The following is a 20,175-nucleotide window of genomic DNA, read 5'->3' as shown; positions in this document are numbered from 1 at the left end:
CTTACACAGTATTTTCAAATACAATGGAGTAGTCAACTGCTGCTTTCTGTGTAGCAAAGCCCATGATTAACACCTGCTTCATTTTTCAATCATACCTGTATTGCAGATAGCTGAGAAAATGCCTCTTAAAAAGGAAGCTTGACATCTGACAAAGTCTGCAGACTCTTACAAGATTCTTTAAGAAGACATCTGAGTGAGTTGTTTAAGTGTTTTTTAAAAATGTATTAATGACATACTGCAATTCACAAAGAGTTGCAAACAATTGTTAATTCTTTCACTAATTTAACTGATGTTGTTCACCCTCTTCTCTGAACAGGTATGGATCCAGAAATTAATTGAGCATCTGTTCTGTTTAATTTACAGACCCATTTTGTCATTTGAAAAAAGTACCCATCACACAATTTGTTTGATTAAAAATGACCTTTACATGCATTTTATATTTTCTGATTAATTCAAATATATAATTTGAAGAACACACATAATTGTGGCAATTCATATATTGCAGTAAAATACTTGAATCTCAAGAGAAGACAGGTTAAATGTTCTGCTACTTAGAAAATAGTCCTGATGCAATAGGCCAAGACAATATCCCCCAAAATAACAATACACTTAATTCATACATTTTCAGTAATTTAGGATGTAAACACAATAGCACACAAAAACAAATCCAATCTGAGAGGTAAACTCAATAAAGTATTCAATATTTGAATAAAGTGTGGCTCAGTTGGTAGAGCATGGTGCTTGCAATGCCTGGGTTCAATTCTCAAAGGGGACCATTACAGGGAATAAATTATGAAAATGCATGTGCTTGCATGTAAGTTGGACTGGATAAGAGAGTCTACTAAAATGTAAAATAATTTTGCTGTGTATTTTGGTTGTAATCAAGGCATTTGAATATACCAGAGGCCACCAAGAGTTTGTTCAGCAAAACAATTCTTAACCTGGAGGTGCAAGCCACCCCAGACCCCCTTGGTCAGGGGGATCCTGGCTGGCTACTCCATGTGCTTGTGGAAAAGACTGAAGGATGTCAGCATAAAAGCAATTTCACATTAAAGTGGTCTTGAACTGAACATTAATTAATGGTCACATAATATACTGTAGGTTATTATTAAATCAGGAGGGTTAGAGTCTTTATTGAATGGATCATACATGCAAAATACTATTCCATTCATCTTATTCCATTTAGCCAACCATTAATTCATGGCTATTTTAGGCCTTTCGAGGTCACGCTCGACAGTAGTTTAAAAAGGCGTGTGAAAGTAATTTCTTCCTGGCCTGAAAAAGAAAAGCACTTCTTGTTAGTGTTTTCTGAGGGAGAGGGACAAAGCACTGGGAAAACCACTGTGTCATGATCAACGCGAAGCAGAAAACTGGGTCAGCCTCACCGGCTCAATTTCTCTCCTTTATTGCATGCAGCTGCCTACTTACAGTATTGGCAATGGATAGCCTAGTTTGATTAAAGCATGGTCTCTGAGGATATAATCACAGAATGGCTCCCAGGCACAGCTGAGGACAGAGTAGTTCCATTCCATAGAAAGCTTATTCCATGGTCCATGGATATACAACCAACAGTCATGACAGAAGTCTTAGAAATGATCCATCATGCCAGGAACACGTCAAGGATATTCAAAATGCAAAAAGGCAGTTTGGAGCATTACATGTGAGTATTACATGTGAGTGTAACATGTTACCAAATAAATCACCGGTATTCGGACACAATGTTGGACCCTGCCAAAGTACAACTCACTGGCAATGAACATGCTTTACGGAGTCAAAAAACTGCCAGCCAAAGTTGTCAAAAAAGCAGCATTGTTTGGTTAGGTACAGTACACTAGCAAGCAGTCATAGTCCACATTTATTTATTTTGTCACCTTTATTCCACCAGGTAAGTGGGTTGAGAACAAGTTCTCATTTACAACTGCGACCTGGCCAAGATAAAGCAAAACATAAGTATCCAAACCCTTTACTCAGTACTTTGTTGAAGCACCATTGGCAGAGATTACAGCCTTGAGTCTACTTGGGTGTGACGCTACAAGCTTGGCACAACTGTATTTGGAGAGTTTCTCCCATTCCTCTCAAGCTATGTCAGGTTGCATGGGGCGCGTCACTGCACAGCTATTTTCAGGTCTCTCCAGAGATGATCAATCGGGTTCAAGCCCGGGCTCTTGCTGGGCCACTAAATGACATTCAGAGACTTGTCCCACAGCCACTCCTGCGTTGTCTTGGCTGTGTGCTCAGGGTCGTTGTCCTGTTGGAAGATGAAACTTCACCCCAGTCTGAGGTCCTGAGTTGTTTTTTGTTTTTTAATCAAGGATCTCTGTACTTTGCTCCGTTTATTTTCCTCCTCAATCCTGACTAGTCTCAAAGTCCCTGCCGCTGAAAAAGTCATTTGGTGCCTTTTGGCACCTTTTGGCAAACTCCAAGTGGCTGTCATGTTTCCTTTACTGAGGAGTGGCTTCAGTCTGGCCACTCAACCATAAAGGCCTGATTGGGGGAATGCTGCAGAGATGGTTGTCCTTCTGGAAGGTTCTCCCATCCCCACAGAGGAACTCTTTCAGAATTAACATTGTGTTCTTTGTCACCTCTATGACCAAGGCCCTTCTCCCTCGATTGCTCAGTTTGGCTGGGTGGCCAGCTCTAGGAAGAGTCTTGATTGTTCCAAACGTCTTCCGTTTAAGAATGATGGAGGACACTGTGTTCTTGGGGACCTTCAATGCTGCAGAAATATTTTGGTACCCTTCCCCAGATATGTGCCGACACAATCCTGTCTTGGAGCTCAACGGACAATTCCTTTGACCTCATGGCTTGGTTTTAACTCGGACATGCACTGTCAACTAGTGATGCACAGATATGACATTTTTGGCCGATACCGATAGCCGATATTTTCCTTGCCAAAACAAAAACCCAATATCAATAACCGATATTTACAATTTTAGCTGCTTTTAAGCCCGAGCTACACCAGGAACGCACAGTCCCTCCATCAGTGCCCAGACTGTCCGCAATAGGCGCCGTTAGAAATGGCAGCAGTTTTACAGGCGCCCAACCAATTGTGCTACTATGCGGGGTTTTTTGGCGTTATTTGTAACTTATTTTGTACATAATGTTTTTGCAACCGTATCTTATGGGGAAAAAAAGAGCTTCTGTATATCAGGACAGCAATCACTCACCTCGGAATAGATGAAGATTTTATCTACAACAAGGACGACGCACAAGACATTCTCCAAACACCCCACAGGGCCGATCCCCATTATTTGCAAGACGAAGCGACCCAGGTACAGAACAAAGAGACAGATGCCTGGTCAGGACCCGGACAAGGCGACTGGGAAAGCTGCTGTTACCTTCAAAACTACTCGCCAACATGCAATCATTGGACATAAAATTACACGAGGTATGACTACCTGCCTAGAGAGTTCTCAGCTATAATTGTTGTGCCTGTTTATTTACCGCCACAGACAGATGCTGGCACTAAGACGGCACTCAGTCAGCTGTATAAGAAAATAAGCAAACAGGAAACCACTCACCCAGAGGCGGCACTCCTAGTGGCCGGAGACTTTAATGCAGGGAAAGTTAAATCAGTTCTACCAAATTTCTATCAACATTTTAAATGTGCAACCAGAGGGACATTTTTTTGAGATCACCTGTACGCCACACACAGAGACACGTACAAAGCTCTCCCTCACCCTCCATTTGGTAAATCCGACCACAACTCTATCCTGATTACAAGGAAAAATTAAAGCAGGAAGCACCAGTGACTTGGTCTATAAAAAAGTGGTCAGATGAAGCAGATGCTAAATTACAAGACTGTTTTGCTATCACAGACTGGAACATGTTCCGGGAATCCTCCGATGGCATTGAAGAGTACATCACATCAGTCACTGGCTTTATCAGTAAGTGCATCGAGGAAATCATCCCCACAGTGACTATAGTATACCACAAGCCATGGATTACAGGCAACATTCGCACTGAGCTAAAGGGTAGAGCTGCCGCTTTCGGGACTCTAACCCGGAAGCTTACAAGAAATCCTTCTATGCCCTGCGACGAACCATCAAAACAGGCAAAGCGTCAATACAGGGCTAAGATTGAATCATACTACACCAGCTCCGACGCTCGACTTATGTGGCAGGGCTTGCAAACTATTACAGACTACAAAGGGAAGCACAGCCACAAGCTGCCCAGTGACACGAGCCTACCAGATGTTTTTTATTTAAAGTCCGTAGTCATGAAGTGCTTTGAAAAGGTTGTTAATGGCTCACATCAACACCATTATCCCAGAAACCCTAGACCCACTTAAATTTGCATACTGCCCAAACAGATCAACAGATGATGCAATCTCCTATTACTAATCTATCCTATCCTAATCTCCTAATCTCCCCCCTGCCCTTTCCCACCTGGACAAAAGGAACACTTACTTGAGAATGCTATTCATTGACTCCAGCTCAGCGTTCAACACCATAGTACCCTCAAAGCGCATCACTAATCTAAGGATCCTGGGACTAAACACCTCCCTCTGCAACTGGATCCTGGACTTCCTGATGGGCCCGCCCCCAGGTGGTGAGGGTAGGTAGCAACACATCTGCCACGCTGATCCTCAACACTGGAGCTCCACAGGGTTAGTGCTCAGTCCTCTCCTGTACTCCCGGCTCACCCACGACTGCATGACCAGGCACGACTCAAACAAATCAAATCAAATGTATTTATATAGCCCTTCGTACATCAGCTGATATCTCAAAGTGCTGTACAGAAACCCAGCCTAAAACCCCAAACAGCAAGCAATGCAGGTGTAGAAGCACAGTGGCTAGGAAAAACTCCCTAGAAAGGCCAAAATCTAGGAAGAAACCTAGAGAGGAACCAGGCTATGTGGGGTGGCCAGTCCTCTTCTGGCTGTGCCGGGTGGCGATTATAACAGAACATGGCCAATATGTTCAAATGTTCATAAATGACCAGCATGGTCGTATAATAATAAGGCAGAACAGTTGAAACTGGAGCAGCAGCACGGTCAGGTGGACTGGGGACAGCAAGGAGTCATGTCAGGTAGTCCTGGGGCATGGTCCTAGGGCTCAGGTCCTCCGAGAGAGAGAAAGAAAGAGAATTAGAGAGAGCATATGTGGGGTGGCCAGTCCTCTTCTGGCTGTGCCGGGTGGAGATTATAACAGAACATGGTCAACATGGCCATTCAATAAGTTTGCAGACGACACAACAGCAAGACAGCCTATAGGAAGGAGGTCAGAGACCTGGCTGGGTGGTGCCATAATAAAAACCTATCCCTCAATGTAACCAAGACTATGGAGATGATTGTGGACTACAGGAAAAGGAGGACTGAGCATGCCCAAATTCTCATCGACGGGACTGTAGTGGAGCAGGTTGAGAGCTTCAAGTTCCTTGGTGTCCACATCAACAACAAACTAGAATGGTCCAAACACACCAAGACAGTCATTAAGAGGGCACGACAAAGCCTATTCCCCCTCAGGAAACTAAAAAGATTTGCATGGGCCCTGAGATCCTCAAAAGGTTCTACAGCTGTAACATTGAGAGCATTGCAAGGCACTACAGCAGGTAGTGTGTACGGCCCAGTACATCACTGGAGCTAAGCTGCCTGCCATCCAGGACCTCTACACCCGGCGGTATCAGAGGAAGGCCCTAAAAATTGGCAAAGACCCCAGCCATAGACTGTTCTCTCTACTACCGCATGGCAAGCAGTACCGGAGTGCCAAGTCTAGGAGAAAAAGGCTTCTCAACAGTTTTTACCTCCAAGCCATTAGACTCCTGAACAGGTAATCAAATGGATACCCGGACTATTTGCATTGTGTTCCCCCCCAACCCCTATTTTCACTGCTGCGTATATATGTTCATCATATATGCCTAGTCACTTCAACCATATCTACATGTACAATCTACCTCAATCAGCCTGACTAACCGGTGTCTGCATGTAGCCTCGCTACTTTTATAGCCTTGCTACTCTATATAGCCTGTTTTTTTTACCTCTTTACTTACCTATTGTTCACTAAACACCTTTTTTGCACTATTGGTTAGAGCCTGTAAGTAAGCATTTCACCGTAAGTTCTACCTGTTGTATTCGGCACGCGTGACAAATAAACTTTGATTTGAGAGAGGCTGGACTGAGGGCTTGTAGGCCTGTTGTAAGCCAGGTCCTCAACAGACATAAACGGCAACAACGTTGCCTATGGGCAAACCCACCGTCGCTAGACCAGACAAGACTGGCAAAAAGTACTCTGCACTGACGAGTCGCGGTTTTGTCTCACCAGGGGTGACGGTCGGTTTTGCGTTTATTGTCGAAGGAATGAGCGTTACACCGATGCCTATACTCTGGAGCGGGATCGATTTGGAGGTAGAGGGTCTGGAGTGGTGTCACAGCATCATCGGACTGAGCTTGTTGTCATTGCTGACAATCTCAACGCTGTGTGTTACAGGGAAGACGACATCCTCCCTCATGTGGTACCCTTACTGCAGGCTCATCCTGACATGACCCTCCAGCAAGACAATGCCATCAACCACACTGCTCGTTCTGTGCGTGATTTCCTGCAAGACAGGAATGTCAGTGTTCTGCCATGGCCAGCGAAGAGCCCGGATCTCAATCCCATTGCGCACGCCTGGGACCTGTTGGATCGGTGGGTGAGGGCCAGGGCCATTCCCCCCAGTAATGTCCGGGAACTTGCAGGTGCCTTGGTGGAAGAGTAGGGTAACATCTCACAGCAAGAAAGGAAAAATCTGGTGCAGTCCATGAGGAGGAGATGCACTGCAGTACTTAATGCAGCTGGTGGCCACACCAGATACTGACTGTTACTTTTGACCCTCCCTTTGTTCCGGAATACAGTATTCAAGTTATGTTAGTCACGTGTCTGTGGAACTTGTTCAGTTTATGTCTCAGTTGTCGAATCTTGGTATGTTCATGCAAATACTTACACATGTTAAGTTTGCTGAAAATAAACACATTTGACAGTGAGAGGACGTTTCTTTTTTTGCTGAGTTTAGGTATGCACGTCAGCTTTGACATCGGTTTTGCACATCGGGTGTTAAACTAGACATCAGCCGATACCAAGGTTGCCATTTTTAGCTAATAATCGTCCGATTCCTATATGTTCACCGATATATCGTGCATCCCTACTGTTAAGCATTGAAAATGCACTTTTTGGTTGAATTAAACTATATTATTTTCTTTAGTAATCTAGTGGAGGAAAAGTTGTAAAAAATATAAAATAGTGAAAGTACAGATACCCAAAAAAACTATTTAAATAAAAATACTTTAAAGTACTACTGAAGTATTTTACACCACTGATTTGTGTCATTAGAAAATGTAGGCCTATAGCTTCAAAAAATATATATATTTTAAGTTACAAATAATGCTCTCTCAGCAGGTAGCTAACACCATTCCTTGAGCATTTAGTTAGTATGAATGATACAGATATAAAGTCGCTATAGATGTCATGGAATGCAATCAGGTTCTATTTGCATGTGGGAATATTGCCCCTTTAGCTACTTTTATTGTTAGTGACTGGACCACCTCGTGTGTCACTTTCAGACAGCCAAGCTGGGTTTCCACTAGCTCACTCAAACTCTTGGGGGCATTCTGCCTTCTCATTACCGTTTTCAGCCATTGGCTTTGCCCACGATTGGCTCATGTGAATTTACAATCCCGACGCCGTTTTAACGTCTAGAAATATCAATAATGATTGCTTGAGATATGACTTTCTAAACATATGGCCCTCATCTTTCATCAACAAGAAATTATCCTTCAAATATAAAAATATATATAAAAAAATACACTTACTGTTGCAGTTTTGCACAGATCCATACAGCTATGGTTGCCTCCAATGCCCACATGCAGGATTGCCCCGAATTGAAGGAACGCCCACATGGGGGAACGCTCACATGCAGGAACGCCTCAAATTACGGGCTGCAGTTCCACACTATTATTAACGAGCCCAGCTAGATCCAACTAATGACGTATCCAACTATGATACCCCTGTCCAGCAACAACAACAAAAAAGCTTCTAGGCTTGGATATTTCAGTCCACAGCCAAAATACACTTTCATCTAAGACACTTCTAACTACAGCGAAACGTTAAGTTCACATTGTCCTAACTTGGCTATCCCTAAATTAATATTGTTATCTAAGGTAACGTTAGTTAGCAGACGTTAGCCAACTAGCACCGCGATATATAGCTAGCTATGCAACTAGCCATTAGTCATCACGACACATGCTGAAAATATTTTGTATCTACTTACATGACATGAACTAGCTAGGACATCTCCATCTAATGGACCCCTCTGTCTAATGTTACGTGAACTGTGATATAAAACGGTAACGTTACTCTGTCTGTGACCTACTTTCTCCCTCCGTCATGACCAGTGCACCACTAACCTAGTTTTTCTAAACCAATTGCACAAGAGGACGACACTACGTCTTTTCTCTCACCAATCAGAAAACGATTGAGAACAGGAAAAGATAACGGACATACTGCCTTCCAATTACAGAGTGCTAATATTTTCCGAGGTGGGACCCGGCCGATGGCAATGGGCTGATTCGATTATGCTAAACCGCGGGGAACCGGGCGTTACGTCATCGGCGACGGTGGGTCGGGAGAAGCGGCCTGGTCATTTTTTCAACAAGGCAGCATGATGCATCGTCCAGAAACAAACTTTTCCATAAAATACTGTTCTACGTCTCTTTTCCATAAAATACATGTTAGAATTTTCTAACTGGTTTTCATTTGAGAATCAATCATAAATCTAAAAAGTAATCCATTTTGCATGTGAAAACACATAATCCTACTCGTGCTCCTACGTCACTTTGTTCTCTGTGAACTGTGAATGGGGCACCTGGGAGACAGCCCGGTTCCAAAACGAATGAAATTAACTTTCACCCTTGTAAAACATGCCTACAACGGGCGCCCGGGCGATATTAATCGAACCCCCTCACTGGAACGTCTTCACTGGCCTGGGCTGATCCTCGATGGTCTGGAAGGGCTTCCTCCCCTGTATTCTCCTTCTTCCCATCTGCACATAACAGTTGAATCATATACCTGGTAGTAGACATCATTCACTTAAAGGGCATAATGCCCACTTTTCAACCTCAAAGCATCCTAGCCCATCCAACTACCTTTTCCCTATACTGTATTTATTTATTTATCTTGGTCCTTTTCACCCCAGTATCTCCACGTGCACATTCATCTTCTGCCCATCAATCACTCCAGTGTTTAATTGGTATATTGTAATTACTTCGTCACCATGGCCTATTTATTGCCTTATCTTACCTCATTTGCACACATTCTATATAGACTTTTTCTACTGTATTGTTGACCTTATGTTTGTTTATTCCATGTGTAACTCTGTGTTGTTGTATGTGTCGAACTGCTTTGATTTATTCTTGGCCAGGTCGCAGTTGTAAATGAGAACTTGTTCTCAACTTGCCTACCTGGTTAAATAAAGGTTAAATAAATAAATACATAAAAGTTTTGAGAATGACACAAATATGAATTTTCATAAAGTCTGCTGCCTTAGTTTGTATGATGTCAATTTGCATATACCCCAGAATGTTATGAAGAGTGATAAGATGAATTGCAATTAATTGCAAAGTCCCTCTTTGCCATGCAAATTAACTGAATCCCCAAAAAGCATTTCCACTGCATTTCAGCCATGCAACAAAAGGACCAGCTGACATCATGTCAGTGATTCTCTCGTAAACACAGGTGTGAGTGTTGACGAGCACAATGCTGGAGATCACTCTGTCATGCTGATTGAGTTCAAATAACAGACTGGAAGCTTCAAAAGGAGGGTGGTGCTTGGATTCATTGTTCTTCCTCTGTCATGCATGGTTACCTGAAAGGAAACACGTGCCGTCATCATTGCTTTCCACAAAAAGGGCTTCACATGCAAGGAAATTGCTGCCAGTAAGATTGCACCTAAATCAACCATTTATCGGATCATCAAGAGCTTCAAGTAGAGCGGTTCAATTGTTGTGAAGAAGGCTTCAGGGCGCCCAAGAAAGTCCAGCAAGCGCCAGGACCATCTCCTAAAGTTGATTCAGCTGCGGGATCGGGGCACCACCAGTACAGAGCTTGCTCAGGAATGGCAGCATGCAGGTGTGAATGCATCTAAATGCACAGTGAGGCAAAGACTTTTGGAGGATGGCCTGGTGTCCGGAAGGGCAGCAAAAAAAGCTACTTCTCTCCAGGAAAAACATCAGGGACAGACTGATATTCCGCAAAAGGTACAGGGATTGGACTGCTGAGGATTTGGGTAAAGTCATTTTCTCTGATGAATCCCCCTTCCGATTGTTTGGGGCATCTGGAAAAAAGCTTGTCCTGAGAAGACAAAGTGAGCATTACCATCAGTCCTTTGTCACGCCAACAGTAAAGCATCCTGAGACCATTCATGTGGGGGTTGCTTCTCAGCCAAGGGAGTGGGCTCACTCACAATTTTGCCTAAGGACACAGCCATGAATAAAGAATGTTACCAACACTTCCTCCGAGAGCAACTTCTCCCAACCATCCAGGAACCGTTTGGTGACGAACAATACCTTTTCCAGCCTTATGGAGCACCTTTCCATCAGGCAAACATGATAACTAAGTGGCTCGGGGAACAAAACATTGATATTTTGGGTCCGTGGCCAGGAAACTCCCCAGACTTTAATCTCATAGAGAACGTGTGGTCAATTCTCAAGAGGCGGATGGACAAACAAAAACCCACAAATTCTGACGAACTCCATAACTTGATTATGCAAGAATGGGCTGCCACCTGTCAGGATGTGGCCCAGAAGTTAATTGACAGCATGCCAGGGCGGATTGCAGAGGTCTTGAAAAAGAAGGGTCAACACTGCAATATTGACTATTTGCATCAACTTCATGTAATTGTCAATAAAAGCTTTTGACACTTATGAAATGCTTATAATTACACTTTAGTATTCCATAGTATCTGACAAAAATGTCTAAAGACACTGAAGCAGCAAACTTTGTGGAAATGAATATTTGTGTCATTCTCAAAACGTTTGGCCAGGACTGTACATATGTGAAAACGGTGCGTTTCCATGATTTGTGGTTCAAAAGATGAAAAAGAAAGGTCCTAAAAAAGGCTTGTCTTTGACAACACAGGGTACATTAAAGTTGCAATATGTCACTTTTTAATGACAGTTATAAATCTGTCATTATTATTGAAAGCAAATTTAATAAGTTGTAGATCTGTTCTATATGCGCTATTTCTATGCTTCCCATTCTTAAATGTTTTTTTTGTCTTTTACATTCAGTTTTGTACACCAGCTTCAAGCAACTGAAAATAAAATATTATTTTCATTGAAAAGATCATTCACAGTGGTTTAGATGGTACAATATTCTCTACATTCTCTATGCTTGTTTTGTCACATAAACTGAAATTAGGCGAACAATTTGAATTTTAGCAACCAGGGTATGGCGGAGAGATTACTGCATAGTCCACCTTTAAAATAAAAAAAGAATGCCACATTCAAAACAATTGGGAACTCGTAACTCAGAACTTGGATCTGACTTCAGTGCGATCAAGACAAATGGGAACAAAAAAAAAAACTAGGTCCAACTAGAAAAAATACCTTTCGACTGTTATCCATCTAGAGATTCCAATTCGTAAACCTGAACATCTTTCTAGAGCTCTGACTTGAAGATCACTGATGTCATGATTTGACCAAAAGTATGTGGACACCCCTTCAAGTGGATTCGGTTATTTCAGCCACACCCGATGCTAACAGGTGTATGAAATCGAGCACACATCCATGCAATCTCTGTAGACACACATTGGCAGTAGAATTGCCCGTACTGAAGAGCTCAGTGACTTTAAATGTGACACTGTCATAGGATGGCCACCTTTCCAACAAGTCAGTTTGCTCTGCTAGTTTCCCCAGTCAACTGTAAATGCTGTTATTGTGAAATGGAAACGTCTAGAAGCAACAACCTAGACATACGGCTCAGCCGTGAAGTGGTAGGCCACACAAGCTCACAGAACGGGACCGCCGAGTGCTGAAGCACATAGCATGTAAAAATTGTATTCGGTTGCAACACTCACTATCAAGTTCCAAAGTGCTTCTGGAAGCTACGTCAGCGCAAGAACTGTTCGTCAGGAGCTTCACGAAATAGGTTTCCAAGCCCAAGATTACCATGCATAATGCCAAGCATTGGCTGGAGTGTTGTTAAATTTTCCGCCATTGGACTCTGGGGCAGTGGAACACGTATGTTTGGTGGAAGAGGGATAATGGTGTAGGGTTGTTTTTCATCGTTCGGGCTGGGCCTCTTAGTTCCAGTGATAGAAAATCTAAATGCTACAGCATACAATGACATTCTCGACGATTCTGTGTTTCTAACTTTCCTGTTTCAGCATGACAATGCCCCCATGCACAAAGCAAGGTCCATACAGATATGGTTTGTTGAGTTCGGTGTGGAAGAACTTGACTGGCCTGCACAGAGCCCTGACCTCAACCCCATCGAACAACTTTGGGATGAATTGGAATGGCGACTGCGAGCCAGGTCTAATCACCCAACAGCAGTGCTCGACCTCACTAACACTCATGGTTGAATGGAAGCAAGTCCCTGGAGCAATGTTCCAACATCTAGTGGAAAGTGTCTGTTGTAGCAGCAAAGGGGGGACTGACTCCACATTAATGCCCATGCTTTTGGGATGAGATGTTCGACTAGCAGGTGTCCACATAATTTTGTATTTTAACAAAAGTATGTGGACAAAAATATTGTATTGTGCTGGACATAATCAAAATGTGTTTGAAAGGTGGTGGAATTTCCCATTAATCTAGCCTGGGTTTCCAGATCAGTGCATCAAGAGAGGAGATGGAGAGAAATACACTTTTGACAATTGGGATGTAGTAAGGCAATAGCTAAATGGCTAGGTATTGGGCCACAACATGTGTTTGCGATCCGAGTTGCCCAGATGGACAGCCCTCTGAATTTGCTACGCTTGTGTGAGAAATGGGCTGGCATCCCATTTACTGTAGATCTTTAAAATGTGTTTACAGGGTCAAAGATGCATGGGTCTCATAACAGTAAAGAGACAGAACGTGCCTCCCAAAATGGAGAGGGACTTTTTGGTGTTGTGGATGGTTGGCGAGTGAACTGTGTTCAAACCCAGCAAGTGTGACATGGGGAATTTGAATATGAATACAATGTAGCCTTATTATGCCAAGTTTTTGTATGATTTTTTATTACATTTTTATTTTACCTTTATTTAACCAGGCAAGTCAGTTAAGAAAAAATCTTATTTTTAATGATGGCCTAGGAACAGTGGCAGAACAACAGGTTTTTTACCTTGTCAGCTCGGGGATTCAATCTTGAAACCTTTCCGTTACTAGTCCAACACTCTAACCACTAGGCTACCTGCCGCCCCATTATGAGGAGAGATCCAGAGTCAGAGCTAAAGTAATAAAAGCACTGAGAGGAAACACAAATCAGAGAACTACATCAGCAATGTAGCAATAATTTATTTCAAGTCTTGGTTTACAAATGCTAAAACAGATCTTCCATATTAAAAACCCATTAATATGTACAAGACAATAGTCCCATGTGTTAACTGATGAAGCAATTGATTTAACTTACTCACAAACAAACAAAAACAATGTTTTGCAACACTCATGGGAATAAGTGGCCAGGAACAAGGAGAGCAGGTTTCTGTGGACTATACTTATGGGGAATCCCAAACCACCCCCTCACCCCTACCAACTCATTCAGAGGACCCTCTGTTGTCAAGTGTGGCTGATGAAACGCTGACTTCCATCGAATGGCGAGGGGATCAATAAACCCATTAACTTCGGGACACACTCATGACTTGAATGATGCAATTCATGTTCCACATTTCAATAAAATATGCATTAAATTCAAATTAACAATTTCCTGCTGTCATTTTGTAATGTGTCAATTTCACGCTGTCATTTGTGTTTAATGTCAAGCCTCGTAATCAGACACAAACAACTGCAGTGTCATATAATTAGGCATGCCTCTCAATACTTTTGAATGAAATTGAGCAAACTCCAAACATATCACAATGCATGTTGTTGTCGGGATAGAATTTCACTTTGGAGCCTGCAGTCTTGCTCAAAATGGCTACCTGAGGGTTTAATTAGCACCTATAGCCTTTAAAAAATAATAATACCACCCCTTTGAGCAGTGCATTACTACACACATGCCAGGAAGGTGGTGATTTGCGATTCCAACTCACATCACATCTTCCTTAAAGGATAGTAAAAGTCTGGCTTTTATACTGCTGGAAATTTCCCAACCTAGATTATGATTCACAACACCTTGGACTGTCTAAAGCCATAAGGGGGCATTCAAGAACTCCAACTTTTACACAAGGGTCATTGCACCGCCACTGTTTGCTACAAGATACAAAGGCCCAATTTATTTGATAGTACAGATACAATGTTTTAATTCTAACAAATCATCAAAATTCATGAGATATTGGCCTAATTCGGAGAAAACATTGCTCAGTAGGCCACACATCAGAACGTTTGAAGCAGTTGTGGATCTTGAATACACCCCACTTTCATTTGTCAGTTGTGAATGACGTAAACTGAAATAACGGGCGCGGTGTTTGAACGTTGACAGTGTTCCAGAGAAACAAAGTAGCGAACCGCATAACATTTCATGCACAGTCCTTGAAACAGTTACAAAGTAACAAATTAGAATGGGTAGAAGAAGAAGCAGCACATGCTCAATTAAAAGACGCGCTACTGAGGGTTTGGTGTTTGACGAATTCGGGTTTGCCCAGACTAAAAGAAAGGAACAAAAACTTCAACACCGATGTCACGATTACAGGTAGGCTTATTTACATTCAATTGCATTTCATGAATGACAATCACGGTTTAAGATTGGATGCAGGTTTATCAACAATGTTTTTTAGCCTGTTTTTGTTGGACAGGACTAGACTGGATGTGGCCCTTGATCACGACCCTCCGTTCCATTACACATAGTCATTGTTCAAAGGCGTGTTCTGTAGGGAGAGTTTTCACATCCCTGATGCTCGTTCTGAACATTGACATGCATCACTTGCAGTACGGTTTAGGAAATATAAGAACCTTATTTTTCAAATCAGCTAGAAATCATAAAAAAAAAGTTTATATTGATACAAACCTTGATAGTGTAAATCAAATCACATTTATTTATGAAGCCCTTTTCAGATCAGCCGATGTCGCAAAGTCCTATACAGAACCCAGCCTAAAACCACAAACCGCAACCAATGCAGGAGCATGTTGGCTCGGGAAAAACTCTTGAAAGGCAGGAACCTAGGAAGAAACCTTGAGAGGAACCAGGCTCTGAGGGGTGGCCAGTCCTCTTCTGGTTGTGCCGGGTTGAGATTATAACAGTACATGGCCAAGATGTTCATAGATGACCAGCAGGGTCTAATAATAATCATCATCATAATGATCACAGTGGTTGTAGAGGGTGCAACAGGTCAACACCTCAGGAGTAAATGTCAGTTTGCATTTCATAGCCAAGCATTCAGAGTTCGAGAGAGTCGAAAACAGTAGTTCCGGGACAAGGCAGAATGGCCAGTGAACAGGTCAGGGTTCCCTAGCCGCAGGCAAAACAGTTGAAACTGGAGCAGCAGCACGGCCAGGTGGACTGGGAAGGAGTCGTCAGGCCAGGTAGTCCTGAGGCAAGGTCCCAGGGCTCAGGTTTCTCCGAGAGGGGAGGAGGGAGAGGTACAGCGCATTAGAGGGAGCATACTTAAATGCACACAGGACCCTGGATAAGACAGGATAAATACTCCAGATATAACAGACTGACCCTAGCCCCCCAACCCAAACTATTGCAGCATAAATACTGGAGGCTGAGACAGGAGGGGTCTGGAGACACTGGCCTCGTCTGACTATAACCCTGGACAGGGCCAACCAGGCAGTATATAACCCCACCTACTTTGTCAAAGCACAGCCTCCACACCACTAGAGGGATATCAATAGATCAGCAACTTACTACCCTACAAGGCTGAGTATAGCCAACTAATATCTCCCCCACAGTACGAACCCAAGGGGGTCGCTAACCCAGACAGGAAAATCACGTCAGTGACTCAACCCACTCAAGTGATGCACCCCTCCTAGGGACGGCATGGAAGAGCGCCAGTGACTCAGCCCCCGCAATAGGGTTAGAGGCAGAGAATCCCGATGGAGAGAGGGGAACCAGCCAGGCAGAGACAGCAAGGATGGTTTGTCGCTCTGGTGCCTTCCCTTTCACCCTCACGCCCCTGGGCCAGACTACACTCAATCATAGGACCTACTGAAGAGATGAGTCTTCAATAAAGACTTAAAGGTCAAGACCGAGTCTGCGTCTCTCACATGGATAGGCAGACCATTCCATAAAAATTTAGCCCTATAGGAGAAAGCCCTGCCCCCAGCTGTTTGCTTAGAAATTCTAGGGACAATTAGGAGGCCTGCATCTTGTGACCGTAGCGGTACGTGTAGGTATGTACGACAGGACCAAATCGGAGAGATCGGTAGGAGCAAGCCCATGTAATGCTTTGTAGGTAAACAGTAAAACCTTGAAATCAGCCCTAGCCTTAACAGGAAGCCAGTGTAGACGCTAGCACTGGAGTAATATAATCAAATTTTGATCAAGGTTCTGGTCAAGATTTTAGCAGCCATGTTAAGCACTAACTTAAGTTTATTTAGTGCTTTATCTGGGTAGCCAGAAAGTAGAGCATTGCAGTAGTCTAATAATCTAGATGTGACAAAAGCATGGATTAATTTTTCTGCATCATTTTTGGACAGAAATATTCAGATTTTTGCAATATTACGTAGATGGGGGGAAAAAAGCTGTCCTTGAAATAGTCTTGATATGTTAACTAAAAGAGAGATCATGGTCCAGAGTAACGCCATGGTCCTTCACAGTTTTATTTGAGACGACTGTACAACCATCAAGATTAATTGTCAGATCCAACAGAACAGTGGTTCCCAAACTTTTTATAGTCTTGTACCCCTTTAAACATTCAACCTCCAGCTGCGTACCCCCTCTAGCACCAGGGTCAGCGCAGGGTCAGCGCACTCTCATTTTTTTTTGTTTCCATCATTGTAAGCCTGCAACACACACTATACAATACATTTATTAAACATAAGAATGAGTGTGAGTTTTTGTCACAACCCAACTTGTGGGAAGTGACAAAGAGCTCTTATAGGACCAGGTCACAAATAATAATGATCAATCATTTTGCTCTTTATTTAACCATGCATATAAAACCTTATTCACAATTTTCAATTAACAAATAACTCACCACAGGTTAATGAGAAGGGTGTGCTTGAAAGGATGCACATAACTCTGCAATGTTGGGTTGTATTGGAGAGAGTTTCAGTCTTAAGTCATTTCCCAGACATAGTCTGTACCTGTATTTAATTTTCATGCTAGTGAGGGCCGAGAATCCACTCTCACATAGGTACGTGGTGCAAAGGGCATCAGCGTCTTAACAGCGTGATTTGCCAAGGCAGGACACTCTGAGCGCAGCCCAATCCAGAAATCTGGCAGTAGCTTCTGATTTAAATGAAATTTTCACAGAACCACTTGTTGCAATTTCAATGAGGCAGGGCATGAAAGGGATAACGAATCCAGTTGTTTGTGTCATCTGTGTCGAAAGTACCTGCGTAATTGCACACCCAACTCACTCATGTGCTTCGCTATATTACATTTGCCATTGTCCGTAAGCTTGAGTTCATTTGCACACAAAGTCATACAATGATGGAAAGACTTGTGTGTTGTCCTTGTTAATGCAGACAGAGAAGAGCTCAGGGAAGAGCTTAATTATAGCCTCAATGTTGTCCCCGCACATTGAATATAGCTGTGGAGTGTCCCTGTAATCCTAGATTCAGGCAAGGAAAAAACATCACACAGATAGGCCAAGGCCAGTCGTGTGAGAAACCCGTCATCATGCAAGTGGTCAGACAAGTGAAAATTATGGTCAGTAAAGACAACTTTAAGCTAGTCTCAATAAAAAAAAACTTGTATTTACTTTGCCGCTTTAACTTCTGTATGTTGTAAAATCGTTACATGGTCGCTGCCCATGTCATTGCATAGTGCAGAAAATACACGAGTTCAGGGGCCTTGCTTTAACAAAGTTCACCATTTTCACTGTAGTGTCCTCAACGTCTTTCAAGCTGTCAGGCATGTCCATAATTGCGCGGGCCCTCCAATTTCACCGGAAGTTGTCAGCCCTTTAAGACACTGATGCCCTTTGCAACCACGTACAGTCGAAGTCGGAAGTTTACATACACCTTAGCCAAATACATTTAAACTCAGTTATTCACAATTCCTGACATTTAATCCTAGTAAAATATTCCCTGTCTTAGGTCAGGTAGGATCACCACTTCATTATAAGAATGTGAAACGTCAGAATAATATTAGAGAATTATTTATTTCATCTTTCATTTCTTTCATCACATTCCCAGTGGGTCAGAAGTTTACATTCACTCAATTAGTATTTGGTAGCATTGCCTTCAAATTGTTTAACGTGGGTCAAACGTTTCGAGTAGCTTCCCACAATAAGTTGGGTGAATTTTGGCTCATTCCTCCTGACAGAGCTGGTGTAACTGAGTCAGGTTTGTAGGCCTCCTTGCTCGCACACACTTTTTCAGTTCTGCCCCAAATTTTCCATGGGTTTGAGGTCAGGGCTTTGTGATGGCCACTCCAATACCTTGACTTTGTTGTCCTTAAGCCATTTTGCCACAACATTGGAAGTATGCTTGGGGTCATTGTCCATTTGGAAGACCCATTTGAGACCAAGCTTTAACTGATGTCTTGAGCTGTTGCTTCAAAATATCCACATAATTTTCATCCTCATGATGCTATCTATTTTGTGAAGTGCATCAGTCCCTCCTGCAGCAAAGCACCCCATAACATGATGCTACCACCCCAGTGCTTCACGGTTGGGATGGCCTCCCCCTTTTCCCTCCAAACATAACAATGGTCATTATGGCCAAACAGTTCTATATTTGTTTCATCAGGCCAGAGGACATTTCTCCAAAATGTACGATCTTTGTCTCCATGTGCAGTTGCAAATCGTAGTCTGGCTTTTTTTATGGCGGTTTTGAAGCAGAGGCTCTTCCTTGCTGAGCTGCCTTTCAGGTTATTCCTGAGTGGTGTGACGGCTGCGTGGTCCCATGGTGTTTATACTTGCGTACTATTGTTTGTAGAGATGAACGCGGTACCTTCAGGCATTTGGAAATTGTTCCCAAGGATGAACCAGACTTGTGGAGGTCTACAATTTTTTTCAGAGGTCTTGGCTGATTTCTTTTGATTTTCCCATGGTGTCAAGCAAAGAGGCACGGAGTTTGAAGGTAGGCCTTGAAATACATCCACAGGTTCACCGCCAATTGACTCAAATGATGTCAATTAGCCTATCAGAAGCTTCTAAAGCCATGACATAACTTAGTGTATGTAAACTTCTGACCCACTGGAATTGTGATACAGTGAAATAATCTGTCAGTGAACAATTGTTGGAAAAATTACTTGTGTCATGCACAAAGTAATGTCCTAACTGATGTAAGATGGTTAAATAAAGAGTTAAATTGATTATTATTTGTGCCCTGGTCGCTAATAATTGTAGTGTGTGTGTGTGTGTGTGTGTGGCAGGCAATGATTGTAAAAAAACAACATTTGAGAGTGCGCTGACCCTGTTGCTTGAGTGAGTATGCTGCTGGAGGTTAAATGTTTTGAAGGGACTATGAGTTTGGGAACCACTGATCTAGGGTATTACGCAAGGTTCAATTTAGTTCCTTAGTTAGTCGGTTAAACGTTTTTTGTACTCTGATGTCCTTGGGTAGGTGGAGGGAGTCTGGAAGGGCATCTAGGAATCTTTGGGTTGTCTGAGAATATATAGCACAGCTTTTGATGATCCTTGGTTCGTGTCTAAACAGATTATTTGTTGCGATTGCAAACGTCATAAAATGGTGGTCCAATAGTCCAGGATTATGAGGAAAAACATTAAGATCCACAATGTTTATTCCTCTGGACAAAACTAGGTCCAGAGTATGACTGTGGCAGTGAGGTAGGTCTGGAGACATGTTGGACAAAACCCAGAGTCGATGACTTTTGGAGTGGGTCTGTGGACTTTTCCATGTCAATATTAAAGTTACCAAAAATGTGAATATTATCTTCCATGACTACAAGGTCCGATAGGACTTCAAGGAACTCGGTGAGGAATGCTGTA

At 42.8% G+C, this 20,175-nt stretch overlaps 1 protein-coding gene and 1 pseudogene across 2 annotated transcripts in view; one reads left to right on the top strand and one right to left on the bottom strand.

Annotated features, from left to right (window-relative positions):
• The window catches only part of LOC124034280, a 33,992-nt pseudogene extending 25,599 nt beyond the window's left edge, over positions 1-8,393 (bottom strand). The window contains exon 1 of the transcript XR_006838548.1: positions 8,245-8,393. The product of XR_006838548.1 is annotated as an aryl hydrocarbon receptor nuclear translocator-like protein 1 (transcript). The remainder of the gene's footprint in view (positions 1-8,244) is intronic.
• A 6,111-nt stretch (positions 8,394-14,504) lies between these two features.
• si:ch211-266k8.4 (carabin) overlaps positions 14,505-20,175 on the top strand; it is a 49,984-nt gene continuing 44,313 nt past the window's right edge. The window contains exon 1 of the mRNA XM_046347237.1: positions 14,505-14,801. Within this exon, the coding sequence (XP_046203193.1) occupies positions 14,671-14,801 (131 nt within the window). The 5' untranslated portion in view covers positions 14,505-14,670. The remainder of the gene's footprint in view (positions 14,802-20,175) is intronic.

The sequence above is a fragment of the Oncorhynchus gorbuscha genome, linkage group LG01, assembly GCF_021184085.1.
Source record: "Oncorhynchus gorbuscha isolate QuinsamMale2020 ecotype Even-year linkage group LG01, OgorEven_v1.0, whole genome shotgun sequence".
Lineage (NCBI taxonomy): Eukaryota > Metazoa > Chordata > Actinopteri > Salmoniformes > Salmonidae > Oncorhynchus > Oncorhynchus gorbuscha.
This window is presented reverse-complemented; position numbering and strand designations above follow the sequence as displayed.